The sequence below is a fragment of the Pteropus vampyrus genome, unplaced genomic scaffold, assembly GCF_000151845.1.
Source record: "Pteropus vampyrus isolate Shadow unplaced genomic scaffold, Pvam_2.0 Scaffold894, whole genome shotgun sequence".
Classification (NCBI taxonomy): Eukaryota; Metazoa; Chordata; class Mammalia; order Chiroptera; family Pteropodidae; genus Pteropus; species Pteropus vampyrus.
This window is the reverse complement of record NW_011889675.1, coordinates 185,104-210,827: the sequence shown is the minus strand read 5'-3', so window position 1 is coordinate 210,827 and position 25,724 is coordinate 185,104. Positions and strand designations below refer to the sequence as shown.

General features: G+C 34.1%; 1 protein-coding gene across 2 annotated transcripts in view; it reads left to right on the top strand.

Moving 5' to 3' along the window:
• LRCH2 (leucine rich repeats and calponin homology domain containing 2) overlaps positions 1–25,724 on the top strand; it is a 108,815-nt gene that overhangs the window by 46,849 nt on the left and 36,242 nt on the right. For both annotated transcript variants that reach the window (XM_023526453.1, XM_011386071.1), the window contains exons 7-12: positions 2,390–2,477; positions 2,752–2,863; positions 3,067–3,164; positions 3,258–3,316; positions 4,955–5,062; positions 24,165–24,230. In XM_023526453.1, coding sequence (XP_023382221.1) covers positions 2,390–2,477; positions 2,752–2,863; positions 3,067–3,164; positions 3,258–3,316; positions 4,955–5,062; positions 24,165–24,230 — 531 coding nt within the window. The remainder of the gene's footprint in view (positions 1–2,389; positions 2,478–2,751; positions 2,864–3,066; positions 3,165–3,257; positions 3,317–4,954; positions 5,063–24,164; positions 24,231–25,724) is intronic.

Genomic DNA, 25,724 nt, shown 5'->3' with positions numbered 1-25,724 from the left:
CCAAGCCTTGACTATTTTGTAAACTCTTCATTCTATTTAGATAGGCATTATAGTAGTTAAGTATATCAGCTGTTGAAGTCAGACATAACATGCCTGCGAAGCCCTTCTCCGACTCTCAATAACTGTATGTCCTTGTGTCATAATGTCTCTGACCCTCAGTTTTCTTTTTTGGTCCTCGGTTTTATATGTAGAAAGGAAAATAATCATTTGGTTGATGTCAGGATTAAATGAAATGATGTATATAGAGTACTTAACACAATGGCATACCCATAATAATTCCTCAACAAATAACTTATCATCATTGTCGTCTGTTAGAAATACACAGAGATATTTTACTATAGTACATAGTATTATTGCGCAGTGGAGTCACATGGTTTTTGGTTCTAATCATGGTTTAACCTCTTAATTTCTCTGCAGCCTGTGTAAATTATTTAATTTCTTCATTTTTTTTAAATTTAAAATGTTAACAATACCCACTTAATAAGCTCGTTGTGAGTTAAATGTGTGCTTGGCAACTACTTAATGGATGATATTCAGTAAATGTCATGATTTTCTCTTTGGGAAGTTAACTTATAAGCTTTATTATCCTCATTTGTAAAAAGAAATAATGCATAAATTGCAGAATGTAAGGATTATAAGTAAAATATGAGGTGCACCTGGCATGGTATCTAATGCAGTGTAGACACTCAATAAATGCTAGCAATTATTGCCTCATTTTCATCCTTCAAGACTAAGCTCAAATGCCATTTACTTGGGTGAAGCCTCTCCTAACCTAACTAGGGAGAGTTAGTTAATCTCTCTTTTCTCACAGCAATTTATTTTTATATTTATATATTTATAGTCTTCAAAACTTATAAACATACGCATTTCCCTTCTGGACTGAAAGCCCTTTGAGGTCAAACATTTTTAATTCATCTCCTCAGCTCAGGCATTCTGCATAGTACCTGACACTTGGTAATTGCTTCCCTAAGTTTATTGATATACTCCAGAAAAAAGTAAAAATCATTATTCGGGGAGGCAATATAGAATAGTGATTAAGATGAGGGACTTTCATGCTAGATAATCTTGGGAACAAGTTTAGACCGTCATTTTCAAGTTGCATGTCATTGAGTAAATTGTTCAACCCCTTCCTGGCCTCAGTTTCCTTATCTGTAAACCGAGAAAACAACAACCTGCTACAGTTTTCACAAGGAATGTATGAGGTATGGTCTTTAAAGTATTTAGCCCAATTCCTGGCACATAATAGATGTGTGTATGGTAAATTTGCAAATTAAAGTGAAAAATACTTTGCAACCTGGGTGGCATACTGTGTAATTCAGAAATTTGCAAGGACAGCTCTGACCTCACCCCAGAACAAGTGTTTATTCGATTCTTTGCAGACATTTTTTTTCGTTTTCTCTTTTCTTAATTATTAAATGGGTGTTATTAATAAAGCTAAAGTATATGAAAAAGACACTGTATGAATTAAAGTTAAAAATGTTTCAGCATTCCATGATGAAATTCGTTAAACTAATGAAAAAAAAAAAAAACCAAAACAGAAAGGTCTTTTATCAAGATGATTTTCTAGCAGGGCTATCTGCTTTTCTGAATCTCTCAGGAGAAATAATAGGCTATCAAAAATTGACACTTTACAACAGAGCACATGAAGGAAAAATATTTCAAGAGAGACATGAATAAAGTTGTGGGAGCTAAAAATTAATACTTTTCCTCTCACCTTCTACATTCTTCTAGCTGGGCTAATAAAGTAACAGAGACAGATTAACAGGAGAAAAATCAAAATTTTAATACATGTGCATGGGGAATTTCATATGCATAAAAATTCCAAAGATAGTGAGGCAACATGGGTATATATGACATTTTTGAGAAAAGGAGAGGGGATGAGGTCTTAGATTTCAGAAGTGAGAATGGCAGTTTACAGATAGTTGAGGAAGAATGGAACACAAGTGGCAGGCAAATTCCTGCTAGGCAACTCAGAAACAATGGGACACGGATATCTTGCTTAAAGCCCCCTGCCGGAAGCCCTGCTATTTACCATACTTAATTCAAATTAAGCTAAGGCGAACATCCTAAGATTTTTTTCCTGAAGCAGGTTTTTCTGTATGAATCTCTTGGGCAGAAAGGTGAGGGAGGGTCAAAGGTTCTTTCTAAGTGTTGTTTCTTAATAAACAGCTTAAAATCAATATCCCCAAAAGGCAGGTTCAGGGTGGCAAAACTTTGGTTCCCTTCAAGTGTTTCGTAGGAAGATGCCTGATATTTTTTCACTTATGTCCTTAGGATGATAGACATCAGAGGTATACATTCTTTATTATCTAGGGAAATTTCAGGTCGAGTCTGTGTTATCTATTTAAGAAGAAAACCCTAATTGTCCTTAGAATTTCTGTTTCCATAGTATGGAAGATTTTTATCCAAGTAAAACTCATGGCCCTGACTCTGGAATTGGAAGTGATAATGGAGAGAAACGATTATCTACAACAGAAGTGAGTATATTTTAATGTTGATCTATTTTATTTTATTAAAACTTTGAAATAGATACTTGCACATACTTGATTTATTTTGCTTAAAAATATAATCATCATTGCATTCTATGACTTCAAATTAAAACAGGACAGTAAACCTTAACATATTAATTTTTGGTTTGAAAACAAGAGATGTAAAGCAAATGTTCCACACTTCGTATGTTAAATTAAAGCAACTTAATCTGTAATTACATGTTTAAAATGCCTCATATGTATTTGGGCTTATTTCTCTTAGCCATCAGATGATGATACAGTCAGCCTTCACTCTCAAGTCTCAGAATCAAATAGAGAGCAGACCTCAAAAAATGACAGTCACACAACGGGAAGTAAACCTGATTCTCAGAAAGGTATTCATGTAGTGTCTGCTATTTTTAATTCATGTACATAGTCTTTATTAAAAATGGATCTTTTATTAAAAATAGGTTTTGAAAATTATATTATCTATTGCCACCTCTTTTATTGAGAAAATAAACTTTTATTCTAAGAACTGCAGTGTCAGAGCACACTGTTTACTATTCATATTTTTTACTTAACATTAATCTATACTTAGACCAGGAGGCGTATGATTTTATTGACCCAAGCACAGAAGATATAGCAGTTCCCGAACAAGGAGATGCACCTATTGGATCCTTTGTCTCTTTCTTTAAGGTAAAGAAAATTTTGAAACAATATTAATAACATTTTCTGCTTGATCTCATAAAAATGGACCATATAATTTAAAATAACTTTCTTTTATATAAGGGAAAAGAAAAAGATCCTGAAAATTTTCAGAAAAATGAAGAATTGGGAGATGAAAAAAGGTAAACATGTGAATTCTCAAATTGAAATGTTACCAATAAATATTTGAAATATTCATTAGATATTCCTATTTGAAAGAGTACTTTAAATAATATATTTTTTTCTTTTATTTACCTGTTATGTTGAGATAGTTAATTTGTAAATACTTCATCTGCTTGTATTCTTCAATTAAACTGAAAATTATAGTAGACATTTAAATTTGAGTGTCATATTTATACTGCTTTTCTCCTAGAAGTGTAATAATAATGTCTTCTATTATTATCACTGAGGAGGACTGTACCTTCACATACGTTGCTTCATTTCAGCTATTTACAACTCTTTAAAATAGATGGTATTGACCAATAAGGAAACTGAGACCCGGCGTTTCAAATCTTTGCAACTCAGGTGTTCTGACTCCTAGTCTACCTCTTTTGTTGAGAAAATATACTTTTCATTTCATCAAACTGATTATGGTAATTTTAAAGGGTATTTACTTTCGTATTTTATTAAAATAATTGTACTTTGGATCTTTTCTGTATCATTTATCTTATGAAGTGATGGAATATGACATTTCAGTCACTCCTTCAAGTTGCTTCATAGCTGCAGGAAGAAAGGGAGGAGCATTTGTTGAATATCTACCATGTACCAGGATCTGTGCTAAGTGCTTTGCATGTTTCTTATTTAACCTTCACTGAATTCTGCAGAGTAGATATTGTCCCCATTTTTATAGATGAGACTCTAAAATTTCTTGCTGAAAACTACTTAACCAGTGCCCTGTAGAACTTAGGGTAGGAGCCTAGCTCTCTCTGATCCCCAAGCTTTTCTCTTTTCTCTATTATATGTGCCTTTTCCAAATGACCTCAATGGTGACTTTTTAAGCAGTAATTAATCATATCTGGTGCCTCATTAGGAGATACATTGCTTTATCTTGTATTCTTTATATTTCATTCCTTTACTTTCTCACCTCATGAGGACAGTTGCCTAAACTTGATAGTCACCAGTAGCATGCAAAAAGATACAGTAAAGATACAAGGTATTAGGGTTTGATACTGTTTTTTAAATTAAATATTTTTGAGATAAAATTACTTGAGTTTAGAGAACAATTTATTTTAAAATTTCTTTGAATCTGTGAATTAGAAATTTATATGTTTTAACGAGTATTGTTGGGCAAATTTGCCAATCTTATCTGAACCTATTTTGCATTTCCTCTACTTAAACATTTTACATAGAAATTTTAAGATCAAAATAGATAAACCGATAAAGGTAGGGTGGTTTAATAAAATGTAATTTTGATAACATCTTATATTTATTTATAAAGACAGGCCATATAGAACTCTGCAGGTCTTATTATATTCAAGACTAGGGAGTATCCATTGTTAAATGATATGGCCATTATACATTTCAGAAATTACAAAATGGTAATACTACAGTTCACTTTGTTAGTCATTACTTATGTTAATGTAACCAGTATGAATAGAGAGAATAAATGTTATTCTTTTCCTTAAATATTCCTTATTTCTTATTTCTGTGTTTTAAATACGACACTAAGATTTTAGCTTTCACATGGTATTAAAAACGAAAAATGGTTTCTACATCTCCAAGCTGGCATAAAATATCTTCTGCCTTACATTTTGGATAACCATGTTTGTGTCACCTTTCAGACTTGGGAAAGAACAGTTACTTGCAGAGGAAGAGGATGATGATTTGAAGGAAGTAACTGATTTGAGGAAAATAGCCATTCAGTTATTGCAGCAAGAGCAAAAGAACAGGTATTTTTTTTTCAGTAAAGAGATTTAAATAGGCAAATTTTATAATCATTAATCAGATGATTGAAAGTTTATCAAATGAAGTATATGAAGTTTCCAGTAAACAATAGGACTTTTTTTTTTTATTTTTGTTTTTCAACTAAAGTTTACATTCAATATTATGTTAGTTTCAGGTATGCAGCATAGTGGTTATACATTTATATAATTTATAAAGTGATCCCCTCAATTTGCCTAGTCTCCTTCTGGCACTATATATAGTTATTGCAATATTTATATTCTCTATGCTGTAATTTACATTCCTGTGACTATTTTGTAACTACCAATTTGTACTTCTTGATCCTTTCACTTTTTTTACCCAGCCCTAAACCCCTCTCCCCTCTGGCAATCACTAGTTTGTTCTCCGTATCTATGAGTCTGTTTTCATTTTGTTTATTCATTTATTTTGTTCCTTAGATTCCACATTTAAGTGAAATCATATGGTATTTATCTTTCTCTTTCTTATTTCACTTAGCATAATACTCTCTAGGTCCTACTATGTTGTTGCAAATTGTAAGATTTCATTTTTTATGGCTGAGTAATATTCCATTGTGTATGTATACCATTACTTCTTTATCCAGTTGTCTGTTGATGGGCATTTAGGTTGCTTTCATATCTTGGCTATTATAAATAACTCTGCCGTGAATATAGGGGTGTGTATATCCTTTTGAATTAGTGTTTTGGTTTTCTTTGGACAAATACCCAGAAGTGAAATTACTGGGTCAAAATGTAGTTTTATTTTAATTTTTTGAAGAACCTCTGGATGGTTTCCCATAGCAGCTATACCAGTTTGCAATCCTACCAACAGAGCACAAGGGATCCCTTTTCTCCACATCCTCGCCAACACTTGTTCTTTTTTGATTTATTGATGATGGCTATTCTGACAAGTGTGAGGTGATATCTCATTGTGGTTTTCATTTGCATTTCACTGATGATTAGTGACATTGAGCAATTTTTCATGTCTATTGGCCATCTATAAGTCCTCTTTGGAGAAATGCCTATTCAGGTCTTCTACTCATTTTTTTTATTGGATTGTTTGTTTGTTTGTTTGTTTTTGATGTTAAGTTCCATGAGTTCTTTATTAAATTTTGGATATTAACCCCTTATTAGATGTATCATAGGCAAATATCTTCTCCCGTTCAGTAGGTTGTCTTTTCACTTTGCTGGTTTCCTTTGCTATGCAAAAACTTTTTAGTTCGATGGAATCCCATTTGCTTACTTTTTATTTTGTTTCCCTTGACCGAGGAGATATAACAGAAGAAATATTACTAAGAACAGTATCAGAGAGTTTGCTACCTGTGTTTTCTAGGAGTTTTATGTTTTCAGGTCTTACATTTAAGTCTTTAATTCATTTTGAGTTTATTCGTTTATTTAATATAAGAAGGGGGTCTGGTTTCATTTTTTTTGCATATATCTGTCCAATTTTCCTAGCACCACTTATTGACTAGACTGTCTTTATTCCACTGTATATTCTTGCCTCCTTTGTTGTAGATTAAATGTTCATATAGGCATGGATTTATTTCTGGGCTCTCTATTTTGTTCCATTGATCTATACATCTGTTTTTATACTAGAACCATGCTGTTTTGATTACTATAGCCTTGTAGTATCGTTTGATATCAGGTAGCATGATAACTCCAACTTATTCTTCTTTCTCAACATTATCATATCTACTCAGAGTCTTTTATGGTTCCATATAAATTTTTGGATTATTTGTTCTGTTTCTGTGAAAAATGCCATTGGTATTTTGATAAAGCTTGCATTGAATCTACAGATTGCTTTAGGTAGTAGGTAGTATGGACATTTTAACCATGTTAATTATTTCTATCCATGAACATGGTATATGCTTCCATTTATTTGTATCTTCAGTTTCTTTCTTCAATGACATAATTTTCTGAGTACAGGTGTTTTACCTCCTTGGTTAAATTTATTACTAAATGTTTTATTTTGATGCAATTGTAAATGAAATTGTTTTTAAATTTCTCTGATAGTTCGTTATTGGTATATAGCAATGCAACCAATTTCTGAATATTTTGTATCTTGATACTTTACTGAATTCATTGATCAGTTCTAACAGTTTTTTGGTGGACTCTTTAGAGTTCTCTCTATACAGTATCATGTCATCTGCAAATAATGACAGTTTTACTTCTTCCTTTCCAGTTAGGATTCCTTTTTTTTTTTTTTCTTATCTGATTGTTGTGGCTAAAGTTTCCAGTACTATGTTGAATAAAAGTGGTGAAATTGGACATCCTTGTCTTGCTTCTGCTTTTAAGGAAAAACGCTTTTAGCTTTTTCTTGTCGAGGATGATGATAGCTGCAGGTTTGTCATATGTGGCCTTTACTATATTGAGGAATGTTCCCTCTATTTCCACTTTGTTGGGAGATTTTGTCATAAATTGATGCTAGATTTTGTCAGAAGCTTTTGTTGCATCTATTGATATGATCAAATGATATTTACCTTTCAATTTGTTAATGTGGTATATATCTAACAAATGATATACCAACCTTGCATCCTAGGAATAAATCTAATTTGATCATGGTATATGATCTTTTTAATGCCTTGTTGAATTTGGTTTGCTAATATTTTGTTGAGGATTTTTGCATCAATGTTCACAGGAGATATTGGCCTATAGTTTTCTTTTCTTTTTTCTTTTTGTATTATCTTTGTTTGGTTTTGGAATCAGGGTGATGGTGACCTCATAAAACAACTTCAAGAACCTTCCCTTATCTAGAATTTCTTTGGATAGGTTGAGAAGAATAGGTGTTAATTCTTTTTGAATGTTTGGTAAAATTCACCTATGAAGCCATATGGTAAAGGACTTTTGTTTTGGGGGAGCTTTTTGATTACTGATTCGATTTTGTTGGTGGTAATTGACTGGTTCGGATTTTCTGTTTCTTCTAGATTCAGTCTTTGTAGAATGTATGTTTCTAGGAATATATCCATTTCTTCTAGATTGTCCAATTTGTTGGCATATAATTGCTATAGTATTTTCTTATGATCCTTCATATTTCTGTGGAGTCATTGTTACTTCTACTCTTTCATTTTTGATGTTATTTGAGTCCTCTCTCTTTTTTCCTTGATGAATCGGTTGAAAGATTTATTAATTTTGTTTATCTTTTCAACAAACCAGCTATTGGTTTCACTGATCTTTTATATTGCTTTTCTAGACTCTATTTTGTTTATTTTTGCTCTGATCTTTATTATTTCCTTCCTTCTACTCACTTTAAGTTTTGTTTGATGTTGTTTTCCTAGTTCTTTTAAATGTAAGGTTAGATTATTTATTTGAGATTTTTCTTGTTTCTTGAAATAGGCCTGTATTGCTATGACTTTCCCTCTTAGGACTGCTTTTGCTGAGTCCTATAGATTTTGAGTAACTGTGTTTTGATTTTCTTTTATCTCTAATTATCGTTTGATTTCTTCCATGATTTCATAGTTCATTGTTTAATAGCATGCTATTAAGCCTCCATATGTTTGTGTTTTTTTCCATTTTTATTTTTGTATTTGAATTCTAATTTCATACCGTTGTGGTTGGAGAAGATGCTTGATATGATTTCTATCTTCTTAAATTTATTTACACTTGTTTTGAGGCCCAACATGTGATCTGTTTTGGAATATGTTCCATGTGCACTTGAGAAGAATGTATATTCTGCTGCTCTTGAGTGAAATGCTCTAAAAATATCTATTAAATCCATCTGATCTAGTCTGTCATTTACGGCTGCTCTTTCCTTATTAATTTTGTCTGTAATATCTGTCCACTGGTATCAATGGGGTGATAAAATTTCCTACTATGACTGTTTTACTGTCAATCTCTTTCTTTATATCTATCAGTATTTGCTTTATATATTTAGATGTTCCCACGTTGTGTGCATAACTGGAGTTATACCCTCTTATTGTATTGATCCTTTTATCATTATATAATTTACTTCTTTGTCTCTTATTATAGCCTTTGCTTTAAATTCTATTTTGTCTTATATAAGTATTGCTACCCCAGCTGTTTTTTTTCATTTCCATTTGCATGAAATATCTTTTTCCATCCCTTCATTCTAGTCTGTGTATGTTATTTGATCTGAAGGGGGTCTCTTGTAGAGCACATATGTATGGGTCTTGGTTTTTTAATCAGGTACCCTATGTCTTTTGATTGTTGCACTTAATCCATTTATATTTAAAGTGATTATTGATTGGTACATAGTTAGTGCCATTTTATTATTCATATTTGTTTTGTTTTTTTCTTCTCAAGAAACTCCCTTTAGCATTTGGCGGTGATGGACTCTTAGCTCTTTATCTGTCTTGCAATTTTATTTGATAGTCTTGCTGAGTAGAGTTACTTGGTTGTAGGTTCTTGCTTTTTATCACTTTGAATATTTTATTTCAGTTCTTTTCTGGCGTGCAAAGTTTCTGTTGAGAAATCAGCTGACAGTCTTATGAGAGCTCTCTTGTAAGTAACTAGCTGCCTTTCTTTTGCTGCTTTTAGGATTCTCTCTTTGTCTTTAACCTTTCTTATTTTAATTATTTTTAATTATGTTGTGTCTTAGTGTGGGCCTGTTTGGATTCATCTCGTTTGGGACTCTCTCCACTTCTTGAACTTTTCTATATCCTTCATTAAGTTAGGAAAGTTTTCCATCATTATTTCTTCAAATAGATTTTCAATTCCTTGCTCTCTCTCATCTCCTTTTCATACCCAATGATTTGAATGTTGTTATGCCTGATGCTTTCCCACATGTCCCTTAAACTTTACTCATTTTTTATGCTTTCAGTGCATTTTTTATACAAATTACTTCAACAGTATAATTTGACAGCTTATAAACAATGACTTAAGAAATTCAGAGAGAAGGGAGGTAAAATTAATTTAGAGACTGATTGTTCCTAGTCTTTCGCTGTAACTACCAGTTCTCTTATTCCCAACCCAAAGTGGCCTTTCAAGGGTATTCACTTCATTTCAGTTCTCCTTCACTTTCCCTTAGTTTCTAAATGATTCGGAGTTATAATGTAAATATGCATTATTTTAGGAAGTATATATGATGGAAAGTCAATAATTTTTTTAAAATTATTGAAACTCTATTTTAGCAAGTATACTTTACTCATTTTTTAAAAAGTTTTTAGTTTTAAATTTTATTTGGTATACAACATTATATTAGTTTTAAGTGGGTGACATAGGAATTAGGCATTAATATAAATTACAAATTGATAATCCTGATAAATCTCATATCCCTCTGGCAACATACATAGTTATTACAATATTATTGACTATATTTCTTATGCTATACTTTACAATCCCATGACTATTTTATAACTACCATTTTGTACTACTTAATCCCTTCCCCCTTTCCCACACCCCCTCAACCTGCCTTCCATCTGACAACCTTCAAAATGTTCACTGTATCTATGAGTTTGTTTATCTTTTGTATGTTTATTTTGTTCCTTTTATTCCACATATAAGTAAACTCAGTGACATTTGTCTTTCTCTGATTTACCACACTCAGCACAATACCCTCTAGGTCCATCTATATTGTTGCAGATGGCAATATTACATTTATTTAATTATTTATGGCTGAGTAATATTCCATTTTAAATATGTACCACCTTTTCTTTATCCATTCATCCACTGATGGGCAGCCAGGCTGCCTCCATATCTTGACTATTATAAATAATGTTGCAATAGACATATGGATTCACATGTTCCTTCAAAGTAGTGTTTTTGGGTTTCTTTGGATAAATACCCAGAAGTGGGATTACTGGATCTTCTTTTTGTCTTGTTATAGCCTTTGTTTTAACATCCATTTTGTCTGATATGAATATTGCTACCCCAGTTTTTTTTTCATTACCATTTTCAAGAAATATATTTTCAGCCCTTTATTTTCATTGTATATGTGTTTTTTTTTAAATTAAGTTTATTAAGGGATAACATTGGTTAATGCAATTATATAATTTTCAGGTGTACATTATAATTAGATATCTGTATATTCTACTGTGTACTTACTACTCAAGATCCAGTTTCCTTCAGCTATCATATATTTGATTCCCTTTACCCACTTCACCCTCCCCCTACTCCCCTATATTTGATCCCTTTTAACCGTCTACCTCCCCCTCTTCCCCCACTCCCTACCCTCTGGTAACCACTAGTCTATAGTCCATGTCCATGAATCTCTGTTTGTTTGTCCTTTTCATTTGTCGCTTTTAGGTTTATATCCCACATATAACTAATATCATGTGATTTTCAACTTTTTTTATCTGACTTATTTCGCTTGAGGTCCATGCATGTTGTCGCAAATAGCAGTATTTCACCTTTGCTTATGGCTGAGAAATATTCCACTGTATATGTGTACCATAGCTTCTTTAGCCAATCATCTATCGTAGGACACTTCGGTTGCTTCCATGTCATGGCCATTGTGCATAATGCTGCTATGAACATTGGTGTGCAAATATCTTTTCAGATGTGTGTATGTGTGTGTGTTTGATCTGAAGTGAGTAACTTGTAGGCAACATACGTAAGGGTCTTTTCTTATCCATTCAGCCACTCTGTCTTGATTGGAGCATTTAATCCTTTTTCTTTTGACATAATTTTTGATAGATAATAGTTATTGCCATTTTATGATTTATATCTTTGATTCTTATTTTTTTTTTTTCTTCTTAAAGAAGTCCCTCCAACATTTCCTGTAATACTGGCTTGGTGATGATGAACCCCTTTAACTTTTTCTTATCTGGGAAGCTCTGTTTCTGTCCTTTGATTCTAAATGATAGCTTTGCTGTGTAGAGTAATCTTAGTTATAGGTTCTTGCTTTTTCATCACTTTGAAAATTTTCTGCCAGTCCCTTCTGGCTTGCAGTGTTTCTGTGGAGAAATCAGTAGACAGTCCTCTAGGAGCTTCCTTGTAGGTAACTAACTGCTTTTCTTTTGCTGCTTTTAAAATCCTCTCTTTGAATTTAACCTTTGGCATTTTAATTATGATATGTCTTGGTGTGGGCCTCTTTGTGTTCATCTTGTTAGGTATTCTCTAAACTTCCTGGGGTTGTATGTCTATTTCCATCACCAGGTTAGGGAAGTTTTCTGTCATTATTTCTTCAAATGGGTTTTCAGTTTCTTGCTCTCTCCTCTTTCTGGTGCCCCTGTGATGTGAATGTTGTTACACTTGATGTTGTACCAAAAGCCCCTTGAACCATCCTCATTTTTTTGTTTTTTGTTTTTTCTCGTTGCTGTTCTAATTATTTGTTTTTTGGTCCATTATCTTCTTAATCACTTATTCAATCCTCTGCTTCATCTAATCTGTTGATTCCCTCTAATGTATTCGCATTTCAGTTATTATAGTTTTCATTTCTGACTTTTTTTATTTTTTTATTTTTATTTTTTATGTTTACTGTCTCTTTTGAAGTTCTCACTGAGATCATCTATCTTTCCCCTTTGTTCATTGAGCATTCTTATAACCAGTATTTTGAACTCCGTATCTCCATTTTATTTAGTTCTTTTTCTGGAGTTTTTTCCTGCTCTTCTCATTTGGGGCATGTTTCTTTGTTTTCTCATTTTAGTCACCTTTCTGTGTTCATTTCTGTGTGTTAGGTAGATTTGCTATGTCTGCCAGGCTTGGCCTCACAGCCTTATGTGGTAAATGCCCTGTATGACCCAGTGACACAGTTTTCCTGATCACTTATGCCAGGTGCTCCAGCATTGTCCCTTCTGTGGGTTGTGTATGCTCTGTTGTAGTTAAGCCTTGATTGCTGTTGGTACATCAGTGCATGGGATGACTGTCTGGGGATTTGTCACACCCGCAGGGTATGAGATGCTGTGTGTGGGCTTACCCCACAGAGCGGCATTCACCACAGCAGGCTTGTGTGCCTATTGAGATTATCCTTTGGGTGTGCTGCTTGCGGTGCTAATTAGGTGGTGCTCTATTGTGGTCTTATGTCAGCCTCCACATGTGTTGTTTAAGGGGCCCCTACAGTCCAAGTTCAGCTGCTGCCTTTTACCTGCCTAGAACTACCTGGTAGGAGCTACAAAGCGATCCGTGGTTGGTCGCTGCCTATGCTGGACCTGCAGGTACGTGGGAGAGGCCATGCTGTAAACTGAGGATAGCTGCCACCAGTACGGGTCTTGGGACAGCTTAGCTAAAGGGTTAGGGAACCCAAGGCCTACAGCTGCCTGCAGGCTGCCTGTGAGGCTCAGAAGCTGAGAGAGCCTCAGGTAGTACATGAGTTGGTGAGGCAGAGTTCCAGGTCTCTCCATGTTGGGGCCAATTGCGTTTCCCAGGTTAGAGCCGATTCATATTTTTGTCAAGGCTGAGCCTGTGGCTACTCGCAGAAGTCTCAGATTACACTGAGTCTGTCTGCCACTCTCTTCAGGCCTGTAGACTTCCAGACCTTCGATATATGTTTAAGAAACACTGCAACTTGGTTTGTGGTTGGTTTTCTGCCATCTGAAGCCTGTTGATTGTTGCTGATAGAGCCTCCTGCCTAAAGGGCAGGGTGGGGTTGGTTGCCTAGCCATGAATATTTCTCCAGCAATTTGTGAGTTGAGTAGGGTAGGAACCAAGTGAGTCATCAGGGTGGATCAAGGGGATTTTACCAGGCAAGATGGCACCTGTCTATAGGCTGCACTATAGGAGGGCTCAACACAGGGTTCATGGCGGCTGTTCCTCTGTTCCTCACCCTGAAGCTAAACAACTCATTCTTTGATTCCTTGTATGGCTCTGGCAGTTCCTGAGCTGCTGCTGTTCTTCCACTGCAGGCCTGCTTGATTACCTGCAGGTAAGTGAGTCTGTGCTCAGGCCCTTTAAGGGGAGGCCTGGGTTTCCAGATGCCTTCTGACTCACCCTCACAGTTGGAATCCTCACTGAATTTTATAGTCAGATTTTGTGGAGATTCCTTTTCTCAGTACTCGAACCCTGGGCTGAGGAGCCTGGTATGGGTGTGGGATCCCTTGCTTCTCTGGGGAGACCTCCACAGCTGAGATACCTGTTCCAATTCTCAACTCATTTGTGGGTGTGGGGCCAGCCTGTTTCACATCTCTGCCCCTCCTACCAGTCTTGATGTGATCTCTTCTTTATATTCTTAGTTATAGGAATTGTGTTCAGCTAGTCTTCAGATGTTCTCCAGGCTGATCTATAACTTAATTGTAATTTTAATGTGGTCATGTGAGGAGTCAGGCACTGCATTTTCCATCTTGATGGGGAGAAGTCCATAATGGGACAATGTTAAGATTTATTTAGGAGATAAATGTAAAGTTACATATACAATTAAGAGAATGTACTCATATTGTCATTATATTTAATTGTTGTTTAGGTGTCTCTTTTATTTATGTGTGCTAATATGACATACAGAAATAACATAAATGGCATTAGATATGTTATAAATATTGTTTCCAGTTAAATGTCATAGTGTATAGAGTGCTTTTCATCAGATTACTAATTACTTGGGATATGTATAAACTCCTTAGAATTGAATTGTATAATGGTTGATTAAATTAGTGTGATGATTTGAGGGTCACGGATTTACTTTGATCTGTTTCTTGGTCAGTGAGCATTTCCTGCTCCAGCTAGACTTTCTCCAAATGCATATTATTGGCAGTGAGAAGAACATTGTGTGAATGAGACAAAATCAGTGCAAGTCATTTGTGATACAGGAAAAGTTCTCTGTGCTGCTGAGGGTTAGCTGTTATTACTATTTTCATGTACTGAGAGTACTACATTTATAGTTTTGAAATAATAAAGATTATTTGAGGTTTGAGTGATGGTGCAGGGGAGAGAAATAAGTGATCTGCCTTTTTTTAGCTTAAAGAAATTGATTAATTTTTTAAAGCGGATCATTAGTATCTGTAGGGAAGACCTAATAGGAGTAGCTGACAAAGGATTATAAACCTTGTGATCATATGCTTGTTTTAGATGTGAATGTTGTTGCTCAGTCCAACCTAAAAAAAAGAAAATCTGAGATGTCTTTTGTTTTGAGAAAATTAAAAGAATAATGTTGGTACATTTAACATCAATAACTAATAAAAAGTTACTTGACTTGCTCAAAATGATAAGTGTTTATAGATCACATGATCATACTTTGAGATGTTTAAAATTTATAGATACTGGCATTTGCTTAAATATGCTTAGAAAAAATAATTGCTATTAAAATTTATCAATAAAAACTGAGGTTTATGGGTCACTAGTTTTTTCATAGTCCTTTAGTAAATTTTTTGCATAGCCTACTATATTTATAGAATTAAAAAATATACTAAAAAATATCACTTGTCTTTATTCTCCCTATGGCTAATGTGTCCTCATGCCCAGTTCACATTTTTCTTCTACTATAACTTTCTGTCACCATTTTCTGTGAAATCTATTTTCTCATCTTCTCCTAAGATTAATTCCTAATGGGCTTTAAAAAAATTGACTACTTATGAGGTTGTGATTTTCCCCCTCTAATACAATCAAATAATTGAATGAACCCATGGTTTAAGAGGTTTGTTGAACCTGAGTTTGGAGAAACATATCAGAGTGAGAGAAGTTCTTAGATATCTCCCCTTGAAACAACAATAAGCTGAACATCTAAAACACAACAACAACAAAAAACCCACCTAAACTGCACAACAGCACGTCTGAGCGTGGAACCTGCGCATAAGAGCTACCACAGGTCAGAAACCCGTGTGTCAGGTGGTGGACTGGAAGAAACAAAGAAGGTGACTCTCACAGCTGGAGCTCCCTGTAGGAGAAGAGGGGAGGGGAGAAGGTATGGCGAATTCCTTGAACAGCCCTGCCTGGGAGAGCTGTGAGCTGCATGTGGCAGCAGCAGGGTCTGGTCATCAGGGCAGAGGGCAGAGAAACAGGGATAACAGAGAAACAACAGTTGATTTTACCAAACACGATTGCAAAACTGAGGCTTAGCTACAGGCCCCAACCCCCAACCCTGAAGGCCGCTCTCCCCATATCCTCCCAAAATAAACACTGCAGAGCCCCGGGTGAATCTGAGCAAACACTACCAAACCTGTCGCTAACGCTGACAGGGACTGAGACTGAGGATAGCAAGCGTGATTAAACATCTAGAAGGGGAAAAAAAGGCATTGTTAAGGCTTTATATAAAGTAGGAATCCAAAAGGCTTAGACGCCACCTACTGGACACCACAAGAAAAGCACTTTCTTTGCAACAGGGTAGAGAGAGACCTTTATATAATAAATCTTTCTGGAAAAAAAGCAGACTACATTTCCATTAATGCACAGGCAGAAAAATTGTCCATTAAACACCATGAACAATGAAGATGACAAGGCAGCTCAGAAAGAAAGAGAAAAATCTCCAGAAAATAAGCTTACAGACATAAAAATATGTAACATAAATGACAGAATTCAGGATGGTACCTCTGAAAAAACTGAATGAGTTCTGAAACAAGTCATATCAACAAATTCAGGAATTGAAAAAAACAACTAGATGAGCAAAATGAGTTTTTTAGCAAGGAGATTGAAGCCCTCCAAAATAAACATATAAAACTTCAGGAGAAAAAAAATCACACTGTAAGAGCTGAAAAATGAAATAGCAAGCTTGGGAAATAGAGTCGACCAAATGGAGGAAAGGATCAGTGATAGCGAAGACAGAAATCTAGAAATAAATCAGAAGGAAGAAGAGAGAAACCGAAGAATGAAAAATAATGAAAGAGAAATTCAGGAACCAGCTGATACTATCAGGAGAGGAAACATAAGAATAATGGGCATTATCGAAGGTGAGGAAAAGGAACAGGGATTAGAAAGCATTTTCAGACAAACAGTGGATGAGAATTTCCCAAAGCTAAGGAATGAGCTGGAGCTTGAAATTCAAGAAGTCAACAGAACACCCAATTATCTCAACCTAAAAAGGCCTTCACCAAGACACATTGTATTACAATTATCAGAAATCAGTGACAAAGACCGAATTCTCAAGGCAGCCAGAGAGGAAAAAAAAACAGTGACTTATAAAGGTAAAGCCATTAGACTATCCTTGAACTTCTCAGTGCAAACCTTACAAGCCAGAAAGGAATGGAATCAAATATTTAAACTATTAAGTGAAATGAACTACCAGCCTAGAATAATGTATCCAGCTAAGCTCTCTTTTAGATATGAAGGAAAAAATTAAGGCTTTTCCAGACATACAAAAATTGAGGGAATTCTCCACTATGAGGCCTGCACTACAGGAAATACTGAAATGAAAGGGGTCAGTTCACCTAAAACAAAATGACCAAAAAAAAAAAAAAAACATAATTAAGAGTAAAGTGATTATCAGGCAAATAGAAGCAGAAGAATGCAACCTTTACTAAGAATAGGGCATTATAAGCTTAAATAATAAGAGAATTGTTATAACAAGATAGTAATGAATGTTCAGCATATATAGAAAAAAATTGAGATAACAATGACTGAAAAGGGGAGAATTTAAAGATCCAAATTCACAAAGGGGAGTGGAGATAAGGCACACACAGAGGAAAATGGACGACTGTATATATATAATTACTCTTTTCATATTCATAATGGTAACCACACGCCAAATATTCAGAACTGAATGAAGTATATAACATAAAACAAGAAGGACCAGAGGGACACATACTGGGACAAGGATAGCCTCAACAAATATAAGAGAGTTGAAATCGTACTAACCATATTCTCTGATCATAATGCTTTGAAACTAGAAATAACTGTAAAAAGAAAATGGGAAAAACCACAAATATATGGAGATTAAACAACATGCTACTGAAGAATAACAAGGTCAGAGAAGAAATAAAAAGAGATCAAGAGATACATAGAAATGAATGATAATGATAGTACAATGTATCAAAACTTCTGGGGCACAGCAAAAGCGGTCATAAGAAGAAGGTTCATATCATTACGGACCTATCTCCAAATACAAGAATGATCCCAAATAGCAACCTAACACTTCATCTTGAAAAACTAGAAAAGGAAGAACAAATGAAGCCTAAAGTCAGCAGAAGGAAAGGAATAGTCAAAATTAGAACAGAAATAAATGAAATTGAAAAGAAAAATATAGTAAAAATAAATGCAACAAAGTACTGGTTCTTTGAGAAGGCTAATAAAATTGACAGACCCCTGGCTAGTCTCAATAAAGAAAAGAGAAAGAACACAAACAAAATCAGGGATGAAAGAGGGCAAATTACGACAGATACTTCAGAAATACAAAGGATCATATAAGAATACTATGAAAAAGTATAGAACACCAACTTTAATAACCTAGAAGAAATGTACCAGTACTTAGAACGATACGACCTTCCTAGACTAAATCAAGAAGAACTGGAAAATCTAAATGGACCAATCAGCAGTCTGGAAATTGAAACAATCATTAAAAACCTACTAAAAAGTAAAAGTTCAGGACCAAATGTCTTCGCCAGTGAATTCAGCCAAACGTTCAAAGAAGATTTAATACCTATTCTCCTCAACCTCTTCGAAAAAGTCAAATAGGAGGCAATACTTCCTAACTCATTTTATGAGACTAATATTACCCTGATAACAAAACCTAGTAAAGATAACACAAAAAAAGAAAACTACAGATCAATATCTCTCATGAACACAAAAATGGTGCAAAAATCCTACATAAGATACTAACCAACCGAACACAGCAACATGTTAAAAAGATGATACACCATGATTAAGTGAGCTTCATCCCAGAGGCATAGGGATGGATCGACGTACGAAAATCGATTAATCTGATATACCACATAAACAAATTAAAAATTAAGAATCATATGATCATATCAATAGATGCAGAAAAAGCCTTTGACAAGATACAGCACCCATTTATGATCAAAACACTTAACAAAAACAGTATCGAAGGAAAGCACCTTAACATAATGAAGGCCATATATGACAAACCCTCAGCCAACATCATACTGAATGGTGATCAACTAAAAACCTTCCAAGATCAGGAATGAGGCAAGGCTGTCCACTATCACCACTCTTATTCAGTATAACATTTGAGTTCCTAGCAAGTGCAATCAGACAAGAAAAAGATATACAAGGCATCCAAATAGGAAACGAAGAAGTCAAACTGTCACTATTTGCGGATGATGTGATTCTCTATATAGAATACATTAAAAACTCCACAAGAACATTACTAGAAATAATAAGCAAATACAGTAAAGTTTCCGGATACAAAATCAGTGTTCAAAAATCCATAGCGTCCCTATACTCTAATAATGAAGTGTCAGAAAAAGAAGTGGAAAAAATAATTCCTTTTGCAACTGCAACAAAAGGAATAAAATACCTAGGAATAAATCTAACAAAACATGTGAAGGGCCTATATAATGAAAACTGTAACACTTTATTAAAAGAAATCAAAGAAGATACAGAGAAATGGAAAGAGATTCTCTGGTCTTGGATTGGAAGGATCAATATAGTTAAAATGACCATATTACCTAAAGTATTATGCAGATTTAATGCAATCCCCATCAAGATTACGTCGGCATTTTTAAAAGAAATAGAACAAAAAACCATGTGTTTGTATAGAAGCAGAAAAGACTCTGAATTGCCAAAGGCATTCTGAGAGAAAAGAACGAAGCTGGAGGAATCACTCTGCCCGACTTCAAATTATACTACAAAGGACAGTAATCAAAACGACACAACAACATACACACGGACCAATGGAACAGAATCGAGAGTCCAGAAGTAAACCCATATTTATATGGGGAAATAATTTTTGAATAAAAAGCCAAAAACATGCAGTAAAGAAAGGAAAGCCTCTTCAATAAATGGCACTGGGAAAACTGGAAATCACCTGCAAAAGAATGAAACTAAACTGTTTTCTATCACCACACACCAAAACTAACTCAAAATGGATTAAGGACCTGAATATAAGACCTGAAACAACAAAATGCATAGAAGGAAACATAGGAACTAAACTCAAAGACCTTGGACTTAAAGAGGATTTTAAGAATTTGACCTTAAAGGCAAGGAAGTTAAAAGTAAAAATAAATGAATGGGACTATATCAAACTAAAAATCTCTGCTCAGCAAAAGAAATCATCAACAAGGTAAAGAGACAACCATCTGAATGGGAAAATATATTTACAAGCAACACCTCCGATAAGGGTCTAATATCCAAAATATACGAAGAACTCATACAACTCAATAAGAACAAAAAAACAATCCATTCAAAAAATGGGCAGAAGACCTGAACCAACACTTCTCCCTAGAGGTTATACAAATGGCCAGCAAACTTATGAGAAGATGCTCAACATTGCTAGCTATTAGGGAAATGCAAATCAAAACCACAATGAGATACCATCTCACACCTGTTAGAATAGCTACAATCAACATGACAAGTAATAACAAATGTTGGAGAGGATGCGGAGAAAAAGAAACTCTCATACATTACTGGTAGTACAGCCACTATAGAAATCAGTATGGAGTTTCTTCAAAAAACTATGAATTGATCTACCATATGATCCAGCAATCCCTCTACTAAGTATTTACCCCAAAGTCTTGAAAACCCTTATCCGAAAAGATATTTGCACACCGATGTTCATAGCAGCAGTATTCACAGTGGCCAGGACATGGAAACAACTGAAGTGTCCTATGATAGATGATTGACTAAGGAAGCAGTGGTACATGTATAAAATGGAATATTACTCAGCCATAAGAAGAGATGAAACACTGACATTTGCAACACCATGGATAGACCTCGAGATAATCTTGCTAAGTGAAATAATATAGACAGAGAAAGTTGAAAGTCATATGATATCACTTATATGTGTGATATAAACCTTAAAGCAACAAATGAACATGACAAACAATCAGGGACAATTAGACGTGGACAATAGACTAGTGGTTACCAGAGGATAGTGGGGAGGGGCAAACATGGAGGTAAACTGTGTAAAGGGGATCAAATACGTGGCGACAGAAAGAAATCTAATTATGGGAGGTGAACACAGTGTAAATGTGTATATGCCTTACTGTTAAAGTGTACATCTGAAACATTGAATTTTGTTATCCAATGTCACTATAAAAAATAAATAAAAAACAAGAAGTTTGTTGAAGGAAGCCACCACACACTCTTTATAGCTTTAGTGGTTTGTATCTCCTCTATCTGGCAGGTGAAAGAATTGTGTTTATCATTATGGGTTGAAAATATTGATTTAACAAGAACCCACAACTTTATCCATTTCTCTAATTGTGGTAAGAACAGCATTTCAGTGCATAAATTTTAGGTTTTAACATTGTTATATATATTGTTTCTGTATTTTCAGTTTTATTGTTGTATTAGTTTTTCATGTATCTCTGTGACTCAAATTATTCCTTCTAGCCTAGATACATTAGTAATGTTTCATGAGTCTTGTTTTTGTGCTAGTATTGTAATCAGTGCAAAACAACACCTAGAACTGTGCCTTCTATATAGTATGTATTCAGTAATAATGTTACTAGTTAATCGATTGCTTGAAGATGAGATCACCCAATTTAAAGGTAATAGGAGCCGTTAATATAGGTAATAGCTACTCTTTAAATAACTTGTTATTTTTTAGATATGTGCCAAACAATTTGTCTTTCTCTGATGTTTCTCTTCCTCCTTTTTTTCAAATGTTAGTGAATATGAATATAAGATCTTTTTAGATTAAGTATTAATATGCAATGCCATTACTGTAATAATTGTCTAATTTTTGAATGCATTAAAATGTTTGATATCTGGTCATAATGTAAGGAGCATGTTTTACTTTTTAAAAAATTAATGTATTTTTTTTATTTTTCGATTATAGCCCATATATAGTATTATATTAGTTTCAGGTGCACAACATAGTGATTAGATATCTACATAATCTACAAAGTGATTAACTCAATAAATCTAGTACTCAGCTGACATCATACATAGTTATTACAATATTATTTATATTCCTTATGCTATACTTTACATCGCAATGGCTATTTTGTAACTACCTAGTTGTACTTCTTAATCCCTTCTCCCTTTCTCCCATCCCCCTAACTCCTTCCAATCTTGTAATCATCAAAATGTTCTCTGTATTTATGAGTTTGTTTCTGTTTTGTTTGTTCATTTATTTTGTTCTTTAGATTTCACATATAAGTGAAGTCATATGGCATTTGTCCTTCTCTGAGTTACTCCACTCAGCACAATACTCTTTATGTCATTCTTGTTGTTGCAGATGGCAAGATTTCAGTAATATTGCATTATATATATGTACCACCTCTTCTTTATCCATTCATTCACTGATAGACACCCAGATGGCCTCCGTATCTTGGCTATTGTAAATAATGCTGCATTAAACAAATGGATTCACATGCCCCTTCGAAGTAATATTTTAGGTTTCTTTGGATAGATCCCCAGAATTGAGATTACTGTGTCCTTCTTTGTCTATTGTTATAACCTTGGTTTTAAAATCTGTTTTGTCTGGCATAAGTATTGCTACCATAGCTGGTTTTTCTTTTCCCATTTTTATGAAATATATATTTTTTATCCCTTTACTTTCAGTCTGTGTCTTTCAATCTGAAGTGAGTTTCTTGTAGGCAGCCGATATAAGAGTCTTCTTTTCTTATCCATTTAGCCACCCTATCTTTTGATTGGAACATTTAATTCATTTACATTTAAAGTTGATGGATACATAGTTATGCCATTGTATTATTCGCATTTTTGATCTTTTTTCCTTTTTCTTCTTAAAGAAGTTTCTCTAACATTTCATGTAACATTGGTTTGGCAGTAATGAACTCCTTTAGCTTTTTCTTTTCTGGGAAGCTCTTTATGTGCTTCTTGAGCTTGTATGTCTATTTCCTTTTCCAGGTTAGGCAAGTTTTATCATTATTTCTTCAAATAGGTTTTCAATTACTTGCTTGCTCTCCTCTCCTGTTATCCTGATGTCACGAATGTTGTTAAGCTTGATGTTATCCCAGAGGCCACTTAAAGTATCCTCACTTTTTTGGATTATTTTTTCTTGTTGCTGTTCTGACTGGATGTTTTCTGCTACCTTATCTTCCAAATTGGTGATTCGATCTTTTGCTTCATCTAATCCACTATGTCTCCTTTTGTTAAGTCACTCTTAAAGATGTATTGTTTCCTAATAGTCTTAGATATTTTATTAATTCTTCTGCATTTGTGGATTCGGTAGAATTTTAGTGTGTGCCCATACAAAGAAGAATAAAGATGTCATTAATCTCAAAATTAATTGGTGCAAAGTTAGACTGCTTTGCCTCTGATGTCTTTTGCCCTTTCTGTGACTCCTCGTGAGGCTCTAGTAGATTCAAACTGGTAAGGAAACTGCGATAATGAAAATTGGTTTCTTTACGTTACCCATCTTTCTGTAATTATCAGGTTATATTTATTTCATTATGCATTTTAGTTATCAATATGTAGCTTTAATTTGAAGTTCTTTTCTCCTCTATTTTTTGATAGTTGACATCTGAAGACTTTATTTTGAATAAAAGTCAGATACTTTACTCCTTATAAAACTAAATTTAAAATAAAAAGAATAGTTACATTTATATCTATAGTTAGTAAGAAAATAGTAAAAACTCTTAAACATGTTATAATCATTACTTTTGACTTTGAGATTAATGTTTAAATTACATAAAATTATGGACAAATAGTTTTGTCATACAATGGTTAAGCATTCTTTATTTTTCTTTTGTTGGTTTTATTTGAATAGTTTCATTTGATTATTAAAAAAATAATAAACTTGTGATATTTTTTTAAAAAAGAATCAAACTTCAGTATTGGCTTTGCATTTAGAATTAATGTTTATTATTTGGCTTTTGGGAAAATGGTTATATATTACATCAGCATAGCCCTATCATTTGCTGTGCTGGGCACACTAAATCAGTCGATCTGCATCTTTTTACTTACTGTCTCAGCAAAAGTTAGTAATGCACAGGGCAATAGCTTGGCTAGAAGACATCCAAGACTTGAGAAATGGTTTATAAAAGAAGATATGTGGAAGAGTTGGTAAGCTTTATTGTTTCATAATAGCCAGTGTGCTCATGAGCATCTGATCTAAATAATATTTAAATATTATTTTCTAGCAAAGATCTTCATGGACCAGATACAATTTTTTATGGTGACCTTTTATATCGTATGTATATACTATATATACTCTTTAATATGTTTTGGACTTAATATGTTAATTTACTTCTAGGATTCTTAATCATTCAACTTCTGTTACAAGAAACAAGCCAAAACAAACTGTGGGATGTAAAAAGAGGTATAAAAATATCTTACCTGTTATATTTAATATTTTATAATGTGACTTGTTCCCATATGTGGGCTTTAATTGAACAAATCATATTGACTTAATATAACTAGATAATTTAAAGAGGATATGTATTACAGAATGAGCTAAATATATTTTTGATGTAAACAAATCTCAAAATGCTGATTTGATCTCTTTTTGTGCTGATACCTGTATTTTGTCTTGATGATAAGATCATTTGTTCACTAATTCAGTAAACATGTATTTTACTACTATTACTGCTAGGAATAATGTGTTTCTTCGTCATTGATTGTGTTTCTTTTCTATAGTTTACTTTTTGATTTCTTTTCAATTGTGTTTTACTGAGTTCTTCTATATGAATACATGGTCTCAGTGCACATATATTAATTACAGAGAACTAGAAGACCTTGAAAGTTTCTGTTTATTCTTTTGATGATTTGAAGGTTTTCATTAGACTCAACTCTTGAGTCATTCCTGTGGGAGTGTGAAGGTCCAAGGCTAGGGGGTGGGTTAGGTACAGAAGTACACACAGAGAGAATTAACATTTGTTGGATGTTTGTTATGTGCATACTATTCTGAGTGCTTTAGATGTATTGTTTCCTTTAATCTTCATAATAACTCTATGAAGTTGTTATTGTTGTTATTTCCATTTTATGAGAAGACCGAGACTCAAGAAATTATTTTAACTTGCTCAAGATTACACAGCTAGTAAGTGGTACAAGTGAGGATTCAAACCCAGTTGTATGGCTCCAGAACCCCAGGTCTTAACATGGTAACAAGAACAATTTGATTCCCCCAGATCCCACTGATGTCTTTTCTTGACACCTCACAGTCCAAACTGAACTTATTTTCCTCAAAACCTATTTTTGTCCTATATATAGTATGTCTGAGTAGATGTATCACTATATAGTTACCCAAGTCAGCAACTTTGGAATCATCAGACATTCCTCTCTGTTACACACCCCTCCCTATCCAATCATAGAAAATTATAGCTTCTTAACGTTACTTGCATCTGCTTCAACCTCTTCATTCCTATTGCATTTGTGTTGGTTCAGGCCCTGTCTTTTCCACCTAGATTACTGGGACAGTCCCCAGACATATCTCCTTACTTCAGTTTGTCTACCTTTAAAGCTCTGTTCTTCAGTAATGTAAGAGTGATAGTTTTAAGACACAAGTCTGACTATGCAACTCTCATGTATTATCTTCTAAGGGTCCTTTCTAAGTTTCAGGATAAAGCTTAAAAGCTTAATATCTCGAGTTTCTGCCTACTTCGAGAGCCTAATCTCATGAACTCTTCCACTGATACCTTTTAGAGCTTGGTACAATACTTCTTTCTCTATTCCAGCATGGTTGCACATATCTGTATTCTGTATCCTGGTCTCTATTCTGAGATTGCCCTTTCTTCTTCCCTTTTTCACTTTGGCTTTCAGAATTCAAACTCAAGATGCCTTTTTGTACCCAAGTCTAGAAACATCCATCTATCTC